General features: G+C 39.7%; 2 protein-coding genes across 15 annotated transcripts in view; one reads left to right on the forward strand and one right to left on the reverse strand.

The window, feature by feature from the left end:
* Positions 1 to 16,399, reverse strand: part of PEX1 (peroxisomal biogenesis factor 1) — a 41,670-nt gene extending 25,271 nt beyond the window's left edge. For 4 of the 12 annotated variants that reach the window (XR_010158583.1, XR_010158585.1, XR_010158584.1 and 1 more), the window contains exons 1-6: positions 16,202 to 16,331; positions 10,002 to 10,145; positions 6,903 to 6,986; positions 6,050 to 6,164; positions 5,185 to 5,951; positions 1,882 to 2,001 (exon numbers count right to left, since the gene is read on the reverse strand). Coding sequence is in view for 8 of the 12 variants with exons in the window: in XM_016945193.3 (XP_016800682.3) it covers positions 1,882 to 2,001; positions 5,185 to 5,951; positions 6,050 to 6,164; positions 6,903 to 6,986; positions 10,002 to 10,145; positions 16,202 to 16,330 (1,359 nt within the window). In the remaining 4 variants the exon portion in view is untranslated. Of the gene's footprint in view, positions 1 to 1,881; positions 2,002 to 5,184; positions 5,952 to 6,049; positions 6,165 to 6,867; positions 6,987 to 10,001; positions 10,146 to 13,298; positions 13,508 to 15,743 lie in introns of those variants that run through there. The other 8 variants (XM_054655990.2, XM_063814699.1, XM_063814700.1 and 5 more) reach the window with 8 other exon arrangements.
* On the forward strand, positions 16,256 to 25,916 carry RBM48 (RNA binding motif protein 48). 3 transcript variants are annotated; one of them, XM_016945199.4, is made up of 5 exons: positions 16,256 to 16,819; positions 17,373 to 17,563; positions 20,297 to 20,442; positions 22,308 to 22,882; positions 24,765 to 25,916. In XM_016945199.4, the coding sequence occupies exons 1-5, from the start codon at positions 16,709 to 16,711 to the stop codon at positions 24,849 to 24,851; spliced, it is 1,110 nt and encodes a 369-aa protein (XP_016800688.2). In that variant the 5' UTR covers positions 16,256 to 16,708; the 3' UTR covers positions 24,852 to 25,916. The 3 variants fall into 3 exon arrangements, with proteins under 3 accessions (XP_016800688.2, XP_009451883.2, XP_016800687.2); XM_016945198.3 differs by having other exon boundaries at positions 16,648 to 17,078; XM_009453608.4 differs by lacking the exon at positions 24,765 to 25,916 and having other exon boundaries at positions 16,327 to 16,819; positions 22,308 to 23,094.
* Positions 25,917 to 26,213: the final 297 nt, after the last annotated feature.

The following is a 26,213-nucleotide window of genomic DNA, read 5'->3' on the forward strand; positions in this document are numbered from 1 at the left end:
TGGCTCACTCAATAACCATTCCAACCCCATTCTCCCTTTCCTCCCTCTACGATAAAGACAGGAAAACAAATTCCTTTTTCTTTGAGACAGAATCTCGCTGTATCGCCCAGGCTGAAGTGCAGTGGCGCAGTCTCCACTCACTGCAACCTCTGCCTCCCGGGTTCAAGCGATTCGTTTGCCTCAGGCTCCCAAGTAGCTGGGATTACAGACATTGCCAGCTAATTTTTGTATTTTTAGTAGACATGGGGTTTCACCATGTTGGCCAGGCTGGTCTCAAACTCCTGGCCTCAGGTGATCCGCCTGCCTTGGCCTTCCAAAGTGCTGGGATTACTGGCATGAGCCACCACGTCTGGCCTAATAATCTATTTAAAAAAATTTTTTTTGAGATATTGCCTAGGCTGGAGTGCAGTGGCACAATCATAGCTCACTGCAGTGTTGAACTCCTGGGCTCAAGAGATCCTCCCACTTCAGTCAGCCTCCTGAGTAGCTAGGACTACAGGCATGTACCACCACATGTGTCTAATTTTTATTTTTACTTTTTTTGAGATAGAGTCTTGCTCTGTTACCCAGGCTGGAGTGCAGTGGTGAGATCTAGGCTCACTGCAACTTCCACCTCCTCAGTTCAAGTGGTTCTCCTGCCTCAGCCTCCTGAGTAGCTGAGATTACAGGATTAGCACCACACCCTGCTAATTTTTGTATTTTTAGTAGAGATGGGGTTTCACCATGTTGGCCAGGCTGGTCTCCAACTCCTGACCTCAAGTGATCCACCCATCTCAGCCTCCCGAAGTGTTGGGATAACAGGCGTGAGCTACCACGCCTGGCTTAATTTTTTAAAAAATTTTTTTGTAGAGATGGGGTCTTGCTATGTTGCCCAGGCTATTCTCAAACTCTTGGCCTCAAGCAATCCTCCCACCTCAGCTTCCCAAAGTGCTAGGATTACAGGTGTGAGCCACTGGACCCCACCTGCAAAGATCTTTAAGTTCAATATCTCATTTCCTGACTCTACCAGTATCCAAAGAATTAACTGAGTAAAAAGTAAAACAGTCTAGCACTCTTTTAGGCTACAATATTAATACTGAAACAACATGGGACAATTTTTTTTAATTACAACCACGTGGCAAAATTATCAATCTCTTAAAAGCCAAAAATATTCATATTTGCATTGGCAAATATACATATTTGTGTTATCATTTATTAAAGATTTCTCAGCTTCTCAAAAAGTTAAACATAATTCCTAGGTATATCCCAAAGGAGCTGAAAAGAGGAACTCAAACAGATACTTGTACACCAATGTTCACTGTAGCATTATTCACAGCAGCCAAAAATGTGGAAACAACCCAAGTGTCCATCAACAGATGAATGGATAAATAAATGTGGTATATGCAGTCAATGGAATAGTATTCAGCCATGAAAAGGAATAATATTCTGACACATACAACACAGATGAGCCTTGAAAACATTATGTTAAATGAAATAAGTCAGATACATAAGACAAATGCATACTTCTACTTATATATGAAATATCTAGAATAAGTAAATTCATAGAGACACAATATACATTAGAGATTACCAGGGACTGGGGAAAGGAGTGGACGGGGAATTATTGTTTAATGGGTACCAAGTTTCTCTTTGGGGTGATGGAAAAGTTCTGGATATAGATAGTGGTGATGGTTGTACAATATTATGAATGTAATTAATGCCTTTGAATTATACACTTAAAAATGGCTAACATGGCATATTTTATGTTATATATAGTTTAACACAATAAAAAAAGATTTGTATCAAAAAGGAATACAACATTCTTATTACTTAGCTAAAGCAACTAGAAATCTTACAAAACGTGTAAAAGAATTTTGATGTAACATATATATTTGAACTCACTAAATTCTCTCTAGGTTGTAACTTTAGAGATCTTGGAATTTTAGGGGTAACTTCCACTGGAGTTATCCTGACTACGGCATGCATTTCTATATTTAGTCTCTTCCTCAGGTCATCTGGAATCTGAAATTTAAAAATAAACAAAAATATAAATATATTCAAAGCTTGGTTAAGAAATATTTCATAGCATAAATATTGATATATTAGCTTCTATGAATTTAGGTGAAATAACAGAAGCTATCATAATAACTCATAGTTGTCTCAGTCCATGCAGGCTGCTATATCAAAATATCCTAAACTGGGTGGCTAACAAATGACAGAAACTTATTTCTCACAGTTCTCTTTTATAAGAGCACGAATCCCATTCATGAAGGCTTCACCTTCATGACCTAATCACTTCCCAAAGACCACACCTCCTAATACCATCACCTTGGGAGTTGGGATTTTGACATGAATTTGAGGAGGACAAAACATTCAAATACCAACGGTGTGACCAGATGGATGTTCAGATATTGTTACACCATGAACATTTCAATCCTCTCCCTACATTTCTTTCCTTTTCTTTACATAATCTTCAGAATTAGAGCTTTAAATGTATGTATTTGACTGTACTCACCAAACCCATCTTTTAAACTATGGCACATTTACATTCAAATTAAATGTTATTTCTAATCTTTGAGCAGCCTTTATTTGTGAAAGTTAACAACCAATGAAGAAGCTGGAATGGCCAAAACTAATCACAGACAATCTGCCTGATTGTCTGATTAAATGATTAGATCCAGACAGAAACTTAATCTAAAAAGCAGAGTAAAATTTCTCCCACCCCCTAATGAAAATGTTCTAAACTTAGATTGTGGTGATGGCTGTACAACTAGTATAAACATACTAAAAATGACTGAATTGTACACTTTAAATTTTATCTCAGCCGGGCGCAGTGGCTCACGCCTGTAATCCCAGCACTTTGGGAGGCCGAGGTGGGCGGATCACAAGGTCAGGAGTTTGAGACCAGCGTGGCCAATATGGTGAAACCTCGTCTCTACTAAAACTACAAAAATTAGCCAGGCGTGGTGGTGGGAGCCTGTATCCTAGCTACTCGGGAGGCTGAGGCAAGAGAATCGCTTGAACCTGGGAGGCAGAGCTTGCATTGAGTGGAGATCGCCACCACACTCCAGCCTGGGCGACAGAGTGAGACTCCGTCTCAAGAAAAAAAAAAAATTATCTATATATATATCAATAATGATGTTAAAAATTTTTCTCAACTTCCCAAATATAAGTAAGCACTGAAAGACATAAAGACAACTTTACTCTCTATTAACTTCTAAAGAGCAGGTGCAGACATATTAATGGTAGACAAAAGCATAAATAAAAACTCTAAGGTACATATTCTGACTTAAAGAGAATTTAACAATCAAGTTTCCCATTTTGTTTTTTTTTTTTTAATCACCATGCTTCACAGGGTAATAAAGGTTCAAGTTAACATGAATTTGTTAGTTGTATCACCAAGTGATCAATTTTGATCTCTCAAGCCAAGTCCATTTTAGTATCTGATTTCACCTACTGTGACTTCTCATTGTCCATGGCTCTTCAACCTTCAGTGGAGTGGGAAGGGCAGAGTCCTTACTGCTATCTTAATCACAGGACTTTACCATCAGCACTTCTCCCTGTTCTCACCATATAATTTCAAGGAAATAAAAGGATATTCCCATCTAATGACAGAACCAGCTGAATCATAAGCTCAGTGTTAGATATTTTGAATTTGAGGATGCAGTGGGATCTCCTGAACGGACAGTTTAAAGCTAACAGAAAATAATGATCTGAGGCCAGGCACAGTGGCTCACGCCTGTAATCCCAGCACCTTGGGAGACTGAGGCAGGCGGATCACTTCAGACCAGGAGTTCAAGGCTAGTCTGGCCAACATGGTGAAACCTCGTCCCTACTAAAAATACAAAAATTAGCCAGGAGTGGTGGCGCACACTTGTAGTCCCAGCTACTCTGAAGGCTGAGGCAGGAGAATCATTTAAACCTGGGAGGTGGAGGTTGTAGTGAGTGGAGGTGGTGCCACTGCACTCCAGCCTGGGCAACAAAGCAAGCCTCTAACTCAAAAAAAAAAAAAAAAAAAAAAAAAAGAAAAGAAAAGAAAAGAATGGTCTGGAGCTTTAGAAAATGATGTAGGCCGGCCAGTAGCAGTGGCTCATGCCTGTAATCCCAGCACTTTGGGAGGCTGAGGCAGGCAGATCACCTGAGGTCAGGAGTTCCAGACCAGGTTGGCTAACATGGTGAAACCCAGTTTCTACTAAAAATACAAAAAATTAGCCAGGCGTGGTGGTGCATGCCTGTAGTCCCAGCTACTCGGGAGGCTGAGGCAGGAGAACCACTTGAACGTGGGAGGCGGAGGTTGCAGTGAGCCAGATCACGCCATTGCACTCCAGCTTGGGCAAGAAGAGTGAAACTCCATCTCGTGGAAAAAAAAAATAGAAAAGAAAATGATGTAGGCCAAAGAGATTAATGCTTTGTCAGTTATTTGTATAAAGGTCACAGGTAAAACTGTTGGAGAAAAAAAAAAATCTACAAAAGGAGACAACCTTCTCTTTCTATTTTATTCTCTTTCCTAACAAGTTCCTTTCTTTATCACTATGAAGTCTTACTTTACAGTGGTTCAAATTTAGGTTCCAATAAATGGACTAGTGACTTATGTCATAAAAAGGTAGCATTAATATTTGTGGCCAGGATGAGGGGCTGGAGCACTAGTTGCCCTGTCTACTTCCTCTCCGTTATACACAAATTAAAGAGCAGACACCAGCAGGGTAAGCAGCTCCTGGATGCATTCCAATCCAGGTGCCACCACATGCAGCAGGAAGGTTACCTCATGCCATGGATCTCTCCCTACACTGGCCCTTTTCCCTAATATTAACAAGTTGCTTTCGGTAACTGGGGAACAAATCTGCAAGCATTAAAGATGGGAGGCTTTGTACAGCACTCCATCCTGATGAACACCCAAGTCAATCTGCCTGGGTTTGAATCCTAGTTTTAACACTAGCTATGCAATCTCAGGCAAGTAATTTTGACCTCTCTGGCCTGCACCTACCTAAGCTTGTACCTATTCAAGCTTACTTGGCCAGAAAATACACAATCTTTATCCAAACAAGGACTTTACTGCAAAGCGTAAATGTGTCCCCCAAGTGCCTTCAGGCACTGTGTTTCTTTTTAATTGATTTTCAATTTATATATGAAATACTATTCTAATTCATAATTTGGGGATGTTTAAGCCACATAAAATTTCTCCCAAGTTATAAAATTTATACTAACCCAGACTTTCCCAAGATGGAGAACTTCTACATTTTTGGTATATTTGATGGCATTGTTCAATTCTTCAAGTCCATTCCAGACTACTTGTAGCACACAGGCCTTCTCATCTTCTTCACTATGATCTGACCTAATTTTTTTTTGATCTAGTGGCTCTGACATCTGCTTCTCTTTTTCAGGTGATAAGACATTTTGTTTTGTTTTACTTTGCTGTTGCTTTGGAGAAAGTAGCTTAACTAGCTTTCCATATGTCACAGTAAAGCTGGGCTCTACATCAAAATATTCCTGGTCCCATGGAAATACATGAACGGCACAGTGTTTATGAAAAACAGAGGTTGCTGACGCGTTATATATACTAGGAGGTTGAGATTTGCATACTCTGAAAATATTGTCTAGAGGAACAACCTTTGACTGCATATTTTTGAATGCATTGATTTCAGTTAAACCCCAGGATGTCTCTTGTTTCTTCTCAGATTGAAAGGAAAAAATGCTTCCTATCATAGTCCATAAACTTGCTACTGATGATGAGTCAACTGGAATCTCTGACTCGTTTTCATTAGATTCAGTGATTCCCACAGTATTTGACTGAAGTTGCTTGGTTTGAAGTTCTTTCATCATTCCTTTCTGGTCTCTTCCATAACTATGAAGTTTTTTATATTCAGCATCAGCTTTTGAAAATGTATTCTCTTTGGCTCGGCGTGTCTTTGGTTGAATAAGGAGTTTGGTGTCAGTTTCCAGCCTTCCATAAGAGGCAGCTGGTATTAGTGCAACTGTGTAGAAAATAAAGCTCATTAGTGCACATTCATTTCTACTTTGGACTCAATGCTATAGCGTAGAATATGACAGCAAATATTACAATAGCACCTACCAATTTGGATAAATATGTACGTTTGTTGATCAACCCAAACAGGAAAAATGGCTTTTGGAAAAACTATTCGAATTTGATCTAGAAGATGCTGTTCAAGGGAAACAGCATGCAGCTCCTAGAACCAACAGATGAAAAGATCAATTCACTTTACGTTTTGTCCACTCCATGTCTAGTTAAAAAAAATCTCAATTCATTTTTTTAAAAAACAAATTTTAATGTGCATATTTAATATACACAACATGATGTTATGAGCTACATATAGATAGTATAATGGTTACTATAGTGAAGTAAATTAACATATACATCATCTCACAGTTACCCACTTTTTTGTTTTTGTGGTAAGAGTAGTTAAAATCTACTCATTTAACATGAATCCCCAATACAATTTTATTACCTATAGTTGCCAGGTTGTACATTAGATCTCTATCAATTCATTCTTTTTTTATTTGAGACAAGGTCTCACTCTGTTTTCCAGACTGGAGTACAATGGCAAGATCCTGACTCACTGCAGCCTTGACTTTACAGGCTGTAGCGATTCTCCTGCCTCAGCCTCCCAAGTGGCTGGGACTAATGGCATGCACTACCATGCCTGGCTAATTTTTGTATTTTTAGTAGAGACGGGGTTTCACCATGTTGCCCAGCCTGGTCTTGAACTCCTGGACTCAAGCAATCCACCTGCCTTGGCCTCCCAAAGTGCTGGGACTATAGGCATGAGCTACTGTGCCTGGCCCCAATTCATTCTTATAATTCAAAACCAACTCAATATATAATAAAGCTTAGAGAAAGCTAAAGACATTGATATTGTGAAGTAATTTAACCTTAAATGAGATAGTTCTTATTTGGTTTTCTTTACCAGTATCTCCCAATCATCTGCTGAGAGGGGTTCCACCTCAACTTGTTGACAAGATACCACATGGGAACATGGCTTGAGAAATACCTAGAAAAAATTAAAAATTTAAAACTACTTTAAAAAAACTTTTCTGTGTCATATATTAGAAAATAAGAAGTTATCTTCTTACCATTTTAGGTAAGTAGATGTGTGTGTATGTTTTGGATGGGGGTGTATATGTAGTCTATGTAATCTTTCTTTTCTGTTTTGAGAGATGGGGCCTGGCTCTGTCACCCATTCTGGAGTGCAGTGGTACAATCATAGCTCACTGCAGCCTGGAAACCCTGGGCTCAAGCAATCCTCCTGCCTCAGCCTCCTGAGTAGCTGGGAAAACAGGTGCAAGCCACTGTGCCTGGCTATATGTGTAGGCTTTCATGTGACAAATATTTATTACTTATTCTTAGCCAAGACTTGATATACTCAGCATTTTAGGAAAAACTGTTTCATAACTAATTACAGAATGAAGAAAAATACATCTCAGCACGACATGTTTTTCAAAAATGAAAGTAATCATTAAAATATAAAAATGTAAGTAAAAAATATAAGAAGAAATGACTATATCATCAAGTTATGGCTTGATCTAATATATAAATATCCTCATTATTTCTAGAAGTTTTGCAACAGACATGCTGCTTCAAGAAAAGTGAAAAATACACTGAAATAGACACTGGAGACAAATATTGAGAAGTATAATCCTTCACAGTTGAAAGTTAAGTAAAACTAATAATACCCTCCTATTATAGTTTAAATATATGAAACACTAGTATGTCTATAAGCTGGAGTCACCATCTTACTTCCTTTCCCCTTCTATAGGCATTTCCAAGGATTAAAGGAGTACAATCCAAAGCCTCTGCATGTTAAATACTCTAGGTAACCAACCCTTCCTCTCTGCTTTTGTGGACTGGAGCAGGATTTCCCTGAGTGCCTCACCCCCAGACTCCTCAGTAGATTTCTCTTCAATATCTCCCTTACTGAAAAGGATGATTCTGAGCAAGCACAAAGCAGCTCCTGCCCACCAAGAAGCTAGAGACTCAGTTTCTTAGTGGCATTGCTGCAATAAGGGATCTAAAAAAATCAGGTAAAGTCACTTCAAAGCAAATGGGAGTTAAAAACAAGTAGGATTCTTCAGAGTACCAATTAAGACTTGAAAATCAGGAAGTTGATGTTGCCCACAGGGAAGTGCTGGGAACTCAGAGGGCAGAACTGTAACCTGCTAAGCAATCCTGGGTAAAATATTCCATCTCCTTGTATTGTAGAACAAAGCCCAAAGTTAATGATTTCTAAGGTCCGTCTGGTGCTAAAATTTTAAGATTCTAGCAACAATTTAGAGTATGCAAGGGACTAGTGTTAGGTTTATAGATTTCTCATGAGTAGCCTATTCTCATCAAAAAACATGCATAAACAAGATTAGTCTGTGCTCAAAACAAGTTAAAAAGACATGGCACTCTCATGTATTGTCATGGGAAATTAGTAATAGAAAGCAGTGTAGCCCCATCTATATAAGTTTTAAACGTATAGCACCCTTGGCTATTCTGTTTTTAAATGTTTCAGTCCACATATATATCTGATTCTGAGAAAGCACAAAGCAGCTCCTGCCCCCTAAGAAGCTAAGGACTCCTGGCCTAGCCAGTCCACTTTCTGTTCCTATCAGTGATTCTTCAGGAGATAGTGTCTTACTGGCAGGGCTGCAACAGAGGATCATAAAGATGCACAGAGAGAGAGAGAGAAAGAGAGAGACATGTTAAATGCACATTGTTTGTAATACATGGAAAGGTATCTGAAATATTTTGTGGGGTAATAATTGCAGAAAATATGAATTATCTCATTCTTCCAATCCTAAAGGTCTACTGAGATCTCCATTCTGAGGATGGGACTGGGGAAAGGTAAAAACTCATTTTTTACTTTCAATGGTAAAATAGTTATAATGAATATGTATTATTACTACATCTTCTTCTTTTAAGAGATAGGGTCTCGCTATTGCCTGGGCTGGAGTGCATAATCATAGGTCACTCAAATTCCTGGTCTCAAGCATTCCTCCTACCTCAGTCTGCTGAGTAGCTGGGACTACAAGCATTCGCTACCATGCCCAGCTAATTTTTTTTATTTTTTTGTAGAGATAGGGTCTTGCTATGTTGCCTAGCCAGGCTAATCTTGAACTCGTGGCCTCAAGTGGTCCTCCCACCTTGGCCTCCCAAAGCACTGGGATTACAGGCATAAGCCATTGAGCCCAGCCTCACATTATTCTTACAGTTTAGAAAATGTTTAAAGGAATAACTTGATAAACATAAGAAAACAAAAAATAGACATAGGTATTCAAGCTTTCAGGTTTATAATCTAAGCATATTAAACTCATAAGGGAAAACAAAAATGGAAAAATAATAACCCTGTGTTGTAGAATTTTTTATTTTTTATTTTTTCAAGACATTGTTTCGCTCTTGTCACCCAGCTGAAGTGCAGCAGTGCAATCTCAGCTCACTGCAACCTCCACCTCCCAGGTTCAAGCAATTCTCCTGCCTCAGCCTCCCGAGTAGCTGGGATTACAGGCACCTGCCACCATGCCCAGCTAATTTTTGAATTTTTAGTAGAGATGGGGGGTTTCACCACGTTGGGCAGGCTGGTCTCCAACTCCTGACCTCAAATTATCCGCCCACCTCGGCCTCCCAAAGTGCTGGGATTATAGGTGTGAGCCACCGCACCCAGCTGAATTTTTTATTTTTAATCAAGTGAGACCATGGAAGGTTATAAAATATGTCAGAAATAAAGTTTAATAATAGTAAGTAGAACCTAGTAATTCAGAAGGAAAAATAATTTCATGAAACCAAAATTAGGGAATGTGGAAAATGAGTTAAATAGTAGAATAAGAAGTAGGGAGTATGGTAAACTACAAGATAATGACCTAAAAACAGAGTATAGTCAGCTTCAATATCCTAGACTAGTTACATAATAGCATACAAATTAGGTGACATCTCACCTCCTTTAACAAAAAATCTAAACTTTTAATTTTATTTCTATTGCTATATTATGTGATATTAGAAGAAAGTTATTGCCATCACATGTGCTTACCTGTCCCCCATTTGAGAGTCCAAGTTTTTGACCAACTTGTCTGTTAATTTCAGCCACATTTTCACCTTGATCACTAAAATGTCTGCCTTCCACCCAGCTCAAGAATGCAGGCTGGTGACTCCAGACCACTTCTATAGCTTGATTCTATTCATATAAGAAATGAGAGGAAAAAAGGTTTTCATATACATTTTTCTGGATTCACATGAAAATAAACTATTATTACAATTCACATGTCCAAAAAGAGTTCTATAGATAGTTCTCTGTTATCTACATTTGTTGTAGCATTTAAAAATCTATGATCATTTCCAACACCCAATACTGGTGATGCTAATGAAGCCAATACCCTTATATTCTTATGGCAGCATTATAAATTTAATCAACCCCTTCAGAATTCAAAATAGCAGCAGTCAGTCAATAAACTTAAATAGCAGTTGAGCCACATATAACTATTTGAGCATTTATTCCCAATTAATGATTCAAAGAAAAAAGAAACTATAGCAAAAGCTATCTGTGCAGTATTTTCTATGATAGTGAACACTTGAGACTGTCTTAAATGTCTATCAATAGGGAAATTATTAAATAAGATATAAATTTACTATTTTAACATATACGTTAATAAGTAGAAACATATATCATCTTTAAAAATGTAGCAATATAATTTTAGAATTATGAAACACCAACCAGATGGAGTATACAATCCATATTTATTTACTTATTTATTGGAAGAATAATAAATGCATGTGGCAAAAGCACAAAACGTACAAAAGGGTAAAATGTGAAGCCATGTCTCTGTTCTCAGAGGTAATTACTGCTGTTTCTTCTGTACCCTTCCAGAAACGTTATATTATGCAGCCTCTTAATAACTGCAAGGGCTCATATAACTATGGGAATATAGGTTTTAAAAAAGCAAAATATAACATTTATTCTCATTAAAAAAGCAATTACATTAAAACATGTAAGTTTGTGGCCAAGGACCAAAAAAGGGTTTTCTATGATTAAACAATTACAAACTCATTATAGAGACCTCGGAAAACATATAAACTTGGAAGGAAACAAATGAACTACTGATATTCTCTCCATAAACAAGACAACCATGTGAACAATTTGGTCTATTTCTTGTTAATCCTTTTTTCTATGTGCAAGTTTTTCATATAGTTGTGTTCATATAGGCACAATTTAATATCCTTTTCCACTACTTATATTGCATCATAAGCATTTTCGAACTTTTTTTTTTTTTTGAGACAGGATTTTGCTCTGTTGCCCAGGCTGGAGTGCAGTGGCACAATCATAGGTCACTGTAACTTGAAACTCCTGGGCTCTAGCAATCCTCTCACCTCAGTCTCCTGAGTAGCTGGGAATACAGGCATACACCACCACACCTAGCCATTTTTTTTTTCTATAGAGATGGGATCTCACTATGTTGCTTAGGCTGGTCTTAAGCTCCTGGCCTCAAGTGATCCTCCCACCTCGGCCTCCCAAACTGTCGGGATTACAGGCGTGAGCCACCATGCCCAGCCACATATATCATTTTTAAAATAAAAAGAATTTTATTAATATGTATCAATAATAAATTTTAAAAATCAGCCAGGTGTGGTGGCATACGCCTGTGGTCCCATCTACTCAGGAAGCCGAGGTGGGAGGATCACTTGAGTCAGGGAGGTTGAGGCTACAGTGAGCCATGATAGTGCCATTACACTCCAGCCTGGGCAACAGAGTGAGAACCCGTCACACACACACAAAGACTTATTATATCAGGAAGCTTCAGTGTTATTAATTTATATCAAAATAAATTCATTAAGTTAAAAATATTAGGCCAGGCACAGTGGCTTACATGTGTAATCTTTATACTTTGGGAGACTGAGACAGGAGGATTGTTTGAGCCCAGAAGTTCAAAGCCAGCCTGGGCAACATGGCAAGATCTACATCTTTACAGAACAGTTTTCATAATTTAAAATATTAAATATCAAATTCATTCATTTACATGGAATTTTTTTTTTCCTGAGACAGGATCTCACTGTGTTGCCCAGGCTCGAGTACAGTGGCACAATCACGGCTCACTGCAGCCTTAACCTCCTGGGCTCAAGTGATCTTCCCACCTCAGTCTCTCAAAGTGCTGGGATTACAGGCATGAGCCAACATGCCCAGTCTTTATGTTTCTTGCTTTTTTTTTTTTTTTTCTTGAGACGGAGACTCACTCTGTCACCCAGGCTGGAGGGCAGTGGCACAATCTCAGCTCACTGCAACCTCCACCTCCCAGATTCAAGCAATTCTCCTGCCTCAGCCTCCCAAGTAGCTGGGATTACAGGCCCCCACCAAATGCCCGGCTAATTTTTGTATTTTTAGTAGAGATGGGGTTTTACCATGTTGGCCAGGCTGGTCTCGAACTCCAGACCTCAGGTGATCTGCCTGCCTCAGCCTCCCAAAGTGCTGGGATTACAGGTGTGAGCCACCATGGCCAGCTTATGTTTCTTTAAATGAGACAAATTTCAAACAATGTTGGAGCCACTTCTGGGACAATATAACGTACTGGAAATTAACCATGTTATTACAATTTTATATTTAAGAAAGCCATCATCATGTATCACTTAGTTGTGTAATTTTTCTCACAATTTTCACAGAACAGTCCAACTGTTCTGGCTGACAAATTCTTTCAACTGAGTGTATTTTGCCTAGATTTGGAATCAAAAGTCTTAAGTTACCATATCAGCTGTAACCGTGTGAGCTATTACAAGAAGGAAGGTGATCAAGCCCCAGATGCTTTCTGTGGGTTTTCATCAGAGTCAGCAATACATAATCCAGATCAATTCTACTTCATATGAAGAAACTTAAGAGATGGAAATATGAAAGATGCCCTGAAATATCAAAAAAGGAAACTCTACCAGCTCACTGAAAAAAGGAAAAATGAACCTTATTGAGGAGGAAAAATACTTCGAATTATTTATTTGGTCAAAAAGTAGTAACCAGCTCCATAAAGCCACAATATGTGCTCAGTTATATTTAGCAAACTCTGCAGACCAATGTTCTAAGTTAATTTTTATGTCAAAATACTTCACTTGAACCACAGAGCCCTGGCTATTCAGGTAAAGAGAAGAAAGAGACAGCTAGAAAGGAGCGTCTTTTCCAGGAGTCAAATCAAATCAATCAATTAATTGACCTTCTTTGACCCAAACTGAGGTATCAGTATTACCAGGAAATCTGCAGGTAAAACCATCCATCAGAATGCCTTAGGAATGATCAGGTCCAAAGCCTGGGGTATCTCTTGCTAACACAAGGGAAATGAAAATTGTGTGGCCATACCCGAACGGTGATTTAGGTTCGTTTGCATTCACTGTGTATATGAATCCTCTCCCCCTGCTGCAATCACATCAAGTTCTGAGTACAGAGAAGGTAACTTAGTTGAAGCAGTGGTTCTCAACCAGAGGTGATTTTGTCCTTCAGTAGACATCTGACAATGTCTGAAGACCTTTTTGGTTGTCACCGATAGGGGGAGGCAGTACAGGCGTCTACTGGATAGAGGCCAAGGGTGCTGTTAAACATCTTAAAATGTACAGGAGAGCCCCCAAAACAAAGTTATCCAGCTCAAAATGTCAACAGTGCCAAGGTTGAGAAATCCTGACTTAAAGCATCTACTGGGTAGTCAGTCCTGAAATAATGACTTGAGTAAACAAGAGAATACAATACTTGAAACACAGTACAGAGTATATCAAATGTGATGTGTCACATAACACAACAGAGAAGTATTGAAATGGAAACAAATGTGGGCAACGGAGAATTGGAAAGCTATGTGGAGGAGGTAGGATTATTCCTTTTTAAAGACATGGAATTTGTATGGAAGGAAGAAAAATGACTGAGGGAAGAATGGCATGAGTAAGAGAACAGAAGTGGGAAGGAGATTCATTATAGAAGAAACAGTGAGAACGGTAGATTGGGTGATGCAGAGTGAGCTATAGACAAGAGGGCAAATTAGCTGCATGGCAATGGTACTGGCCTAGGAATGCCAGTTTCCTTACATGTAAAAGTACAGAAATGACCTAGATGCTTAAGGTCTCTATCGTCATTAAAATTCTATGATTCTAGGACAGTAGGTCTCAACTCTTTTGTGCATCCAAGTAGCCTGAATAAATTTTTTAAAATTAGAGATGCCTAAAGCCTATTCCCTAAGATTTTAGGTCTGATTTAATAGGTCTGAGGGTTGATCAGAACATCTGTATTCTTAAAAGCTTCAAGGTAAGTCTGACATAGGCCAGAAAACCATTGTTCCAACCCTTCTTCCCATTACTGCATGATCTGTATTATGCACTCAATGCTTCACCCCAAATAAAGTAATTCAAGTATTAACTCCCAACTTGTGAACCTTTCTGCTTTCATAATTATCTATGGCCTCTAACCCAAGAATTCTGGGAATCTATCCTAGACAACCAGAAATAAAAATGATGTTTTCTAAACAAAGATGTGTTATTTTCAACGTCTGATTAAAATATAGTTTATCACTTCTAATGCCTAAAAATTAAGTACAATCTAAATGGTCAATCATAGTAAACAATTAAATAAATTATGGCAAATTTGTGCTAGAATACTAATTAACAACTTAAAATGATGACCTTTTAACAAAATAAAACACTCATAATAACATTAAATAAAAACACCAGGACACAAAACTGTACGTGTGTATATAGGACCTCATTTATGTTAAAAATAAAGATCAGAAACAAAACTGGAAGATTGGATCCAAACTGTCAACATTAGTCACCTCTAAGTTCTGGGATTATGGGTAACTTATTTTCTTGTTAACAATTTTCCATGCTTTCCAAATTTTCTATAAAACATAAATTCTATAAATTTATATAATTCATCGAGGAATAAATGTATAGATTTACGGAATCTATAAAATAATAAACTTATTACATTGATAATTAGAAAGTAAAGTTGACCTATTCTGCTAATATGGGCTGAACAGAAGCAGCAATTTGTTCCAGGGCTAAAGACATTTACATTTCAAAAAGATATGCATGAATTAATTCTTATAAGTACTTCCCGAAGGCTCAAAATTTAAAACAAAGATCAAGACCACTAAATTCTCAAACAGTGATGAATGTAAGGTAACAACTACATCTTAGGATCAAATTAGAGTTACTGTAAGAAAGCATTCCTACTATTACGTGCAGATTTGAAAACATGTTGAAAAATCCCATCGAAGCTGACAGAGCACTGAACCAACTTCTACCTGGAACTTGGTGACAGTGACTGATTTGTCTCTAGCCATAAAGCCCATCAAAAACCAAAAGATTGTCTACTTAGTGGTAAAAAATAATAACGACGATGATAGGAGGATTCTGCTGAACTCATGTTTTCAATGGACCAAAAATATCTTCCCCTAGGTATAGGGAAGTAACTCAAGTGGAAAGAAGGGATGCTTGAAATTATTGCAAACTCTATTCATTGCATAGATTAGCCACTGGTGGGTACCATGCATCCAGGATTTATGAGGATTTCAAATACGCCGTCCTTTTGCCCCCATAAGTACACTGAAACTCGTGAGACCATGTGCCTCTATTTTTAATTATGAAAATATGGACGCTGTATCTCCACCAGTGGTTAGAACTGTGAAACATCCTAACCACAACGTCCAGAAGGGCGACTGATCGCAGAGCTTCAAGTGATCTTAACTACGTTATGTGTTCCTAACACACTACAGCTGTGTTCCGCGTCAGCGACGCAGGGCAGAACCATCATTGTATTAACCTTTCCCGCTCATGGGACGCGGTGCTTAGTCCCCGGGAACCGACAGGGGCTCCGCCAACAACTCTGCGTCCCTCTCTCGCGGCCCGGACGGCAGCAGCGCAGGTTAACTGGAAATGGCTGGCAAGGAAAACACCTTTTAAAATAATAAAAACAAACCACTTCTCAGGAGCTTTTCCAGCCTGGAATAAGGAATATTTATAAAAACAGTGGTAGAATATTAGGACGTTTCTAGGTCCAGTTTCACCAAGTGAAAAGACCTGGGATAAGACGAGCCCAGGGCTGCACTGGACTTGTGGGATCCAGAGACTACCCAGAAGGGCCCTGCCGTCGAGGGACCCTGATCTCTGCGCGCTTCGGCGGCGCCCGGGTGGCAGCCGGTGTCCCGCCGCGTCCCTGAGAGGCTTCGGCCTCGTCCGACCCCAGGCTGAAGATCAGGTGGCCCGGGGCCGGCAGGTTACCTGCAGCAGATGCAGCTGGGCCACGAGACGCCGCGGCAGGTGGAGGAAGCAGTCGCGAGCGTTGGTGAAGGCCACAGTTACTGCCGCCCCGCCTCCCCCAGCACCCGCCAGGCGATCGCTGCCCCACATCGTCCCGGAGCGTCGCTCTGGGTTCGCCCACCCTAGCGCCGCAAAGGACCCGGGACCCGGCAGGCCGAGGACGTCGGAGCCGGAGGAGATCGATCGGCCCCGCCCCCTGCGGCCCCGCCCCCTCTCCCCGCTGCGCGTCCTGCCGTAAGCCTGTAGTGGGTGGGACAAGAAAGCTTCTGTCACCCACCGCGCCTCTCCGCCGAGCCGCTCGGGGGCGGCACCTAGTTCATCAAATCTTCGCACGCAGGAAACGATGGCCGACGCTGTCGATTCTCCAGCCAATCCTGGCACGCCTTAACTCATCCCGCTCTCTTATTGGATAAAAGGGAGCTCAGCAGGGCGGATGTTGTCCTCCCTGCGAGGATCAAAGTAGGCAAGATGGCGTCGAGCGGCGGGGAGCTAGGGAGTTTATTTGATCACCACGTCCAGAGGGCGGTATGCGACACGCGGGCCAAATATCGGGAGGGACGACGGCCTCGTGCTGTGAAGGTAAAGTGATTTTGGTTTCATTCGCTCTCCTCGGTAGCTTTATGTGAGTGCTAGCGCCATATGACCAGCCTACGGAAATAAAGGCACGACAAGGCTTCCGTCAGATCTGTCTCTCGTTAGAGCTGGCGTGAAGAACCCTCGGTCAGGTACCAAAGATTCTCACGACCCTTTTGGCCAACTATTAGAACATCAACTCCACGAGAATAGGACTTGGTTTTAGTCATTGGATCTTCTGTGTTTACAGTACTACTTGGCACAGGTAAGCACTCGGTGAATATTCTTTGAGTGATTGTTCCCAGTGACTTCTACCGACTCAATTTCTGGAAAAAAATGTCGACTGAAGGTAGTCTGTTATATGCCTTAGGTAGCCTCTCACATGGACTGTTATTCTTTATGCAGAAGGAATGGCAGAAATTTCATTTTGTGTTTTTTTGCTGACTGGGTTGAACAGATTATTTCTTGTTTTCAAAGTTCTCTTTAAAAAAAAAAATAGAGGCAGATTCGTCCTAGGCTTATTTGCGAAATACGTTTAATAACTCTGCATTTCTTTCAGGTATATACAATCAATTTGGAATCTCAGTACTTATTAATACAAGGAGTTCCTGCTGTGGGAGTCATGAAGGAATTAGTTGAGCGATTTGCTTTATATGGTGCAATTGAACAGTACAATGCTCTAGATGAATACCCAGCAGAAGACTTTACTGAAGTTTATCTTATTAAATTTATGAACTTACAAAGTGCAAGGTAATGTGCAAGTTAAGCAATGACTCATTTCCTCATTTCCTCCATTCATATTTCTGTCATTTTGGCCCCAAGTTTCCCTCATTCATACCTGAATTACCCCAAAACGTAATCTAGCATATCTTCCTCCAGCCTTTTTAAAAGTTAACTTTACTGAAACACTGTATCCACCACATCATTCCCATGCTTAACAATTTAATGTCCTGTAGCTTGGTAGAGTAGAAGTTGGGTTTGGCCAGGCACGGTGGCTCACGCCTGCAATCCCAGCACTCTGGGAGACCGAGGTGGGCGGATCACGAGGTCAGGAGTTTGAGACCAGCCTGGCCAACATGGTGAAACCCCCCTCTCTACTAAAAATACAAAATTAGCTGGGTCTAGTGGCGCAGGCCTGTAATCCCAGCTACTCGGGAGGCTGAGGCAGGAGAATCGCTTGAACCCGGGAGGCAGAGGTTGCAGTGAGCCGAGATTGCGCCATTGCACTCCAGACAGGGCAACAAGAGGGAAGCTCTGCCTCAAAAAAAAAAAAAAAAAAAAAAAATTTGGGTTTGAAGCCTGGGCGTGGTGACTCACGCCTGTAATCCCAGCACTTTGGGAGACCGAGGCAGGCAGATCACTTGAGGTCAGGGGTTCAAGACAAGCCTGGCCAACATGATGGAAACCCCTCCTCTACTAAAAATACGAAAATTAGCCGGGTGTGGTGGTGCGGACCTGTAGTCCCAGCTACTCAGGTGGCTGAGGCATGGGAATCGCTTGAACCTGGGAGGTGGAGATTGCAATGAGCAGAGATCATGCCACTGCACTCCAGCCTGGATGACAGAACAAGGCTCTGTCTCAAAAAAAAAAAAAAAAAAAAATTCTGGTTTGACGCCAGGCACGTGGCTCACACCTGTAATCCCAGCACTTTGGGAGGTCAAGGTAGGTGGATCACTTGAGGTCAGAAGTTCAAGACCAGTCTGGCCAACATGGTGAAACCCTCACTCTACTAAATACAAAAATTAGCCGGCTGTGTTGGTGCAAACCTTTAATCCCAGCTCCTGGGGAGGCTGAGGCACAAGGATCACTTGAACCCAGAAAGTGGAGGTTGCAGTGAGCCAAGATCATGCCATTGCACTCCAGCCTGGGCAAGAGTGAGACTGTCTCAAAAAAAAAAAAAAAAGTTGGATTTGATCCCAGCACTTTGGAAGGCCAAGGTAGGCAGATTGCTTGAGCCCAGGAGTTCGAGACCAGACTGGCCAACATGGCCAGTATTTTGTATTTTGTAAAAATACAAAAATCAAGCTGGGCGTGTTGGTAGTTCCAGCTACTTGGGAGGCCGAGGTAGGAGAATCAGTTGAGCCCAGGAGGTGGAGGTTGCAGTGAGTCTTATGGGCCACTACACTCCATCCTGGGTGATGGAGTGAGACTCTGTCTCAAAAGAAAAAAAAAGTTGGGTTTGGAGTAAGTTTTCCAGTTCCACTGCTTACTAGCTTCATGATCTTGGGCAAGTTATTTAACCTGTTTAAGTTTTTCCTCTTCCATAAAATCTGTATGGTAAAGGGACCTATCTACTTCTTGGGGTTGTATGAGGATGAAATGAGATAATCCATATAAAGGTGTATCCTGGTCAGAATACAGTAAACATTAGCTATTGTGGTTTCTACTGTTACTCCTTTCTGCAAACTGACTCAGTTTTTTCCAGCCTTCTATGTGACATAAATCCTCTGCTCCAAAAAGGCTGAAGTATGCAGTGCCTTATCTATTTTTATATTGATCTCTGTTCTCCTCACTAATCTGCTCTGAGACCCATCCTTCTCTGGCTATTACAATTCACATTTTCTTTCTTGTGCTATCAGTAGAACTCATAGTCTACCACAAAACCACTTGATTTTACTGGGTCATGTGTGGTTTTCTCAGGCTGCTGTTATATGTAATTTCACTTTCTTAACCAACCTGCCAGCTCCCATGGTTAGGGAAACATTTTCTAGAGCTTTTCTGTTTTCTATAGTACGTAGTCTAGTAGGCTCTGAAGTAAGACATCTGGATTTGAATCCTTGCTCCTCAAACCAGACTATGAGCATGGCTAAGTTACATAATGTCCCAGTGCTTCAGTTTCATTACAGTGTTGTTTTTAGGTGTTAATTCAAGTGAAGCGCTTATGACATTGCCTGGCATATGGTGAAATCTCAACAAGTATTTATCATTATCGCTGGATATAGAAGTAGTTAAATTTATTGTAGTACCTGGCCAGTCATAGATGTTTAGTAAGTATTTATTGACTGAATAACATTCTTCTCATTTTCTCATTGTTATATATTTAATAGTTCCTCAGTTATTGAATGTTTTATGATTATAGTATCTTTCATCTGATTTTTAAGGCATGAATCCCATCACAGAAATACATAGTGCTGAAAAAGCTTAATTGGGTATGAACTAACTCTTCAGGGCCACAGAGAAAAGCTCCATTTTATGACCACAGTTTACATACTTCAGGCCAACCAGCTGGGTCCTTAGTTGTTTAAAGACTAGGGAACAAAGAGGCTCAAAGGGAAGGAAAGGGGAGGCTCTACGAGTACATACTCGATCAATGGGATGAATACTGTCCACAAGCAGAGCATCTTAATTCCCAATCCACAGGATATATATACACGTAGCAAAAGCTGGACTTTGCTCTTTAGATCCAGATATTGCATACTAGTTAAGCTTTCATCCCAAGTAAATCTAGATTAAAAAACTATGCTATCTTGTATTTCCATTCAGGACAGCCAAGAGAAAAATGGATGAACAGAGTTTCTTCGGTGGATTGCTTCATGTGTGCTATGCTCCAGAATTTGAAACAGTTGAAGAAACTAGAAAAAAACTACAAATGCGGAAGGCATATGTAGTAAAAACTACTGAAAATAAAGGTATGGAAAGCATATTGCTAAATGCCTCCTGTGTGTCAGGCACTCTGCCAGGTGTGTCATCATGCAATTCCCAGTCTAGTGGTAGGAGAGGCAAGTAAACCATCACAGTATTCAGTAACTGTAAACCACAGGGTTCTCTGCAGCACACTACATAATCTGGGTTGAGAAGGGAGAAATATTGGTTCATAGAAGACTTCCTATAGTATGTGAGAAGTGGCTGAATTTTAAAGGATAAGTAGACATTAACTAAATGGGAGAGGAAAAGATGGAAAGGCAAGCCAGGCAAGATGTTTAAATGTTTAGAGGAATAAATGAGCATCATGCATTTAAGGAACTTTAATTAATACAGTATAACCAAAGCCCAAAGGTTTCAGTGAGAGATAAGTTTAGAAAAGTGGGTAAGAAGTGAATCATGGAGGGCCTTGTGTCCCATGCTAAGGAATTAAGGCTTTGACCAGAATGCAGTGAGAAGCAGTTATGATTTGCAGTTGTCAAATCATATAGTTGTCACTGCTAATCATGGAGAAGTTCTACTTTTGACCAGCAATTGGCTAAATGCCCCCACATGCCTCTTCTACCAGATAGTGATGGAGAGAAATAAAGTGGGAAAACTCTTGGAAAACTTACTCAGAAATCTGGTAAGAGAGCTGTTGAGAATCCCCAGTCATCTATAGACATTGAACTCTAACTTGTAAGATAAGTAAATAAATAGCACCAGGAAAACTTGTATGTTTGTGTGGCAAAGGAAATTATAAAATATTAATGTGGAGAAAGACCTTTGACATTATCTGACCTGGGTCCCAAGTTTTCTGGGTGAGGAAACTAAGTCTCAGAAAGTTTGTGACCGGCCTATATTATTAGAGATGAATTAAAGACAAAATAAGGATTAAAACCCAAGCTTTGGACTCTGTCCAGAGTTTACTTTTTAACTGCTTTAATCATCTCAGTGTTGGTGACAGCCTAGGATTATCTTCATTATTTGCTCCCCTTCCTCTTAAGACCTTTTTGCTGTGCTGCTGACGTCAGAATTAAACTATGACTTGTTTGGCCTTTGGACACTTTAGTTAAGCTCTCTTTCATCTGCAGCATTCTAGCCTCTACAAGATGCATTTGTATACGTGGTCTTACTTTTCAAAAACTCTTATTATGGAAATTTCAAAACACACAGGCAGAGAGACTAAGTTAACATATCTCCCATGTATTAATATTAACATTAACAATCATCAACACATAGCCAATTTCATCTTTACCACATCTTCCATACTCCATTCCTGTTGTAGTCTGCTTTTGGGAGAGTAAACCAGGGAAGAGGCCCTTGCCAGCCCTAGAAGTGGGACAAGCATATTGCTTTCTTTAGTAACTAACAAACACAAGCCAAGGAGCATGATACATCCAGATAGTGGAATACTCTGAAATTGTAAACAAACAAACAAACAAACAAAAAAAAAACCTTTCTATATAATGATGAAAAACCTCTGTAAGATCTACAGTGAAATGGAAAATGCGGAGGTGCAGAGAAGTGCGTATTACAGGTTATCTTAAAGTGGGGAGAAAAAGAATGGGAGGAAGGAGGTGGCAAAGTGAGACATATTGAACAGATAAATAGAAAACAATAGTGATTACTTATGGGGATGAAACCAGACCCATGGAGAGCAAGGAAAGGGTGACACTTGATGCTATATATCTTTTTATCCGTTTTAGGTTTTAAACCATGTGAATATATACCCTTCTCAAGAAATAATTTTTTTGGAGTAGAATTTGTTAACATTTTTAAGTGATTTTTTAAAATTATATGATTCTGAATGATGAAAACAATAAACCACTTCTGTTTCCCTTTCCCTCAACTTTTAAATTGTAATATAAAGACCATTACGTGACAAAGAAGAAATTGGTTACAGAGCATAAAGACACAGAGGATTTTAGAGAAGACTTGCACTCAGAGATGTCTGGATTTTGTAAAGCTGCAGAAGCTCTGAACACTTCTGGAGGGAACTCAAATCCTTATCTTCCATATTCCTGTGAATTACCTTTATGTTATTTCTCCTCAAAATGTATGTGTTCATCCAGGGGACCTGTAGACAGAGCATCAGACTCCTCTAAGGATGGTAGAAACCATCATAAAACAATGGGGCATTATAACCACAATGACTCTTTGCGGAAAACACAGATAAACTCTTTGAAAAACTCAGTGGCCTGCCCTGGTGCACAAAAGGCTATTACGTCTTCAGAGGCAGTTGACAGATTTATGCCTAGGACAACACAACTGCAGGAGCGCAAAAGAAGAAGAGAAGATGATCGTAAACTTGGAACTTTTCTTCAAACAAACCCAAGTGGTAATGAGATTATGATTGGACCTCTGTTACCAGACATCTCTAAAGTGGATATGCACGATGACTCATTGAATACAACGGCGAATTTAATTCGGCATAAACTTAAAGAGGTAAGGTTATTTTTAAAAAACTATTCTAAGACACGATTTGGTTATAGGATTAAATGGAGAATTATTTGTGGGAACGATAGTACTGTAATTTTTTTTCACTTTTTAGTGTTTTGATGTGTTTTTCTACAGTGTTCTGTTGAAATAACTGAATTTGGCTAACATTTTATTTGCTTTAAACTGTTAATACTTGCTTTAAACAATGAACAGACATTTTATATCACTGTAGATACAAAATATTAAAGCAGTGGTTTCAGCCAATTAAACCCATCTGTGAGAGTGGAGCCCAGGCCTGCCATTTTTGTTAAAAGCTCCCCAGGTAGTTCTAATATGAGCCAAAGTTGAGAAGCAAAAGTATTGTAAATTATTTCTCTCAAATTTAGAGTTATTACAGTTTATATCAAATTCAAAATGCTTAATTTGCTTTTGTGATAAAGAGCAATAGAAGGTGGTGAGATTTCTAAAAATTAGGCCTCCAGGTATGCATTTCAAATGTAGACTTCTTAAATGATCGGGACCAGATTGTGCTGCCTAGGTAGTCTGTTTTTTTTTTAAATGTCATTTACATAATCATTTTCCATTTCCTAAGCACAAATAAAGTTAACATCTGAGTTAGCTTTTGAAAGACACCTTTTTGTGGGGTAGGGGCTACTGTTACAAATCATAAACTGAGGGTTATGACATTCTCTTATACTTACTCCAAGATGCAGAAAGTGCTTTTCACATAGTTTTACTCATATTTTACAATGTGATTAAGGGAGGCTAAGGTAGCTTAATTTCATATATGTACATTTTTTACCTAAAAATATCTGATTAAAGGTATTATTTAATAATAATTAAAATCCGTGGGCACAGTTTTGAAGCCTTCTTTAGTTTTTCAGTTTAGGCTGGGCCCAGTGGCTCACACCAATAACTTCAGCACTTTGGGAGGCTGAGGTGAGCAGATTGCTTGAGCCCAGGAGTCTGAGACCAGCCTGACCAATGTGATGAAACCCCATCTTTACCATAAATATACAAAAATTAGCCAGGCGTGGTGGTGAACTCTTGTAGCTACTTGGGAAGCTTAGGTGGAAGGGTACTTGAGTTTGGGAGGCGGAGGTTGCAGTGAGCCAAGATCATGCCACTGCACTCCAGCCTGGGTGACAGTGTGAGACCCTGTCTCAAAAAAAAAGGTTTTCAGTTTGTGCTGCCACCCTTACTTCCTTCCTTCAGTTACAGCTGAACTGAGGCATAGACATAGATACATACCTGTCTCAACCAGAGCTGATTACATTTTCAAGATAAATGTGTGAAGTCCAAATTCTAGGTCCAGAAATAGAACAACCAAAAAAAGATATTAAATACAGTTTACTATAGTTTCTAATAATTTTCCATTTCAAATGAAGACTCTTATTTTGCTTTGACTTATTGTATACTCTTTGTACACTCTTTTTCTGATAGTGTGTTTGCTTTTCCTTTTTCTCCCAGGAAATTGAGGATTATACTGCTTCCTGCTCATTTCTCCAAACGTTTTCATCCCCCCAAATCTATCAAACATTATCAGTGTTTCAAGAATGCAAAACCAGGATATCTATCTGAATCCGTAATATAACAAGTGTCTTTAGATCTATAAAGGAATGTTAAAGTAGAGCATATGTTCACTTTTCTTCCTCCAAATTTTTTTTCTTTTTAAATAGCTTTAGAAATTTTACTGTCATCAGTGTTCAAACGGAAAACTCCACTCTGTGCCTAGGTCATAGGCTGTACCTTGAACTTAGGCCAACTCTGCCTCGAAAGTGACATCAAGGATTGAACTATTGGATGTAGTCTTACCTCTTCTAATAGCTTATTTACTCCTGTGCTATAGAAACTAAGTTTTAATGGTTCTTTTTTTTTTTTTAATTAGGTAATTTCATCTGTGCCAAAGCCTCCAGAGGACAAACCAGAAGATGTACATACAAGTCATCCACTAAAACAAAGAAGAAGAATATAGAGTGCCAGCAGCAACTTAGTATTTTCTAAAAAGAACATTTATTATTTATTTTTAGCCTGTCATTTTAATTCTTCAAGAGATTTTACTGCTGGTATTTTTTAATGCACTCCTCTTTGTAATTTCATTGAAGCTATTTGTCTAAAGTCATTTCTTTGTTTTTTTGGAGATGGAGTCTTGCTCTGTTGCCCAGGCTGGAATGCAGTGGCGTGATCTCGGCTCACTGCAACCTCCGCCTCCCGGGTTCAAGCGATTCTCCTGCCTCAGCCTCCTGAGTATCTGGGATTACAGGCGTGCACCACCATGCCTGGCTAAGTTTTGTGTTTTTTTAGTAGAGATGGGTTTTCACCATATTGGTCAGGCTGGTCTCGAACTCCTGGCCTCGTGATACACCTGCCTCAACCTCCCAAAGGCATGAGCCACCGCGCCTGGCACATTTCTTCTTTTTCTGACCCATACTTAATGTTGCAGAAACTATTCTTGTCATAACATTATCTCTCATGTACAGTAATTATATATAAATTAATTGAAGCAAATATGGAAACTTTACAATAGAAATAAAGATAGGCAGCCAGCGTCTGTTTCCAATTATAATACAAGTATTGAATGAACCATTGAAACACTAGAAGTCAGGATGTTTCCGAATGCCAGGGTTTCAAAATCAAGACAATTCTATGAAGTAAAAAGTAGATTAACTATTAGAACAAAGCTGAAATTAGAATCTTATATGCTTTAAATAACTTTTAAGAATTTGCTTGACCTGTGGCAATCCAAAAATACATCAGTATTTATAAATTCTAGACTTCTGTTACTACTTCTGGCATATCCACACTTTTTTCTGTTAGTGGATTACATAATTGGAAATTTCAGTACATCTAGGCTGTCTCTATTTTCTTTTTCTTCTTTTATTTTTAGTAGAGACAGGGTCTCACTGTGTTGCCCAGGCAGGTATTGAACTCCTGGGCTCAAGTGATCCACCCACCTCGGCCTCCCAAAGTACTAGGATTACGGGTGTGACCCACTGTGCCTGGCCATTTTCTTTACTGATAAAAATAACTTGAGAAGGTCCATACCATGGTGTGTTGTTTTCATTTCTCCCTATCTTTAATGGCCTCTTGCCTAGTGGATTGAATTTGAACATACCAGTTAATAAGTTTCAATTTCAGCTATGATGTACTTGTAGCAGGACGAGCTGCAGACAAAACCCCGCAGACACCGGGTTATAGAAGGAAGAGGCTTTATTCGGCCAGGAGCGTCGGCAGACTTGTGTCTCAAGAACCGTGCTCCCTGAAGAATAAGTTCCTGGTCCTTTTAAGGGCTTACAACTCTAAGAGGGTCTGCGTGAAAGGGTTGTGATAGATGGAG

The sequence above is a fragment of the Pan troglodytes genome, chromosome 6 (assembly GCF_028858775.2).
Source record: "Pan troglodytes isolate AG18354 chromosome 6, NHGRI_mPanTro3-v2.0_pri, whole genome shotgun sequence".
In the NCBI taxonomy this organism is placed as follows: domain Eukaryota; kingdom Metazoa; phylum Chordata; class Mammalia; order Primates; family Hominidae; genus Pan; species Pan troglodytes.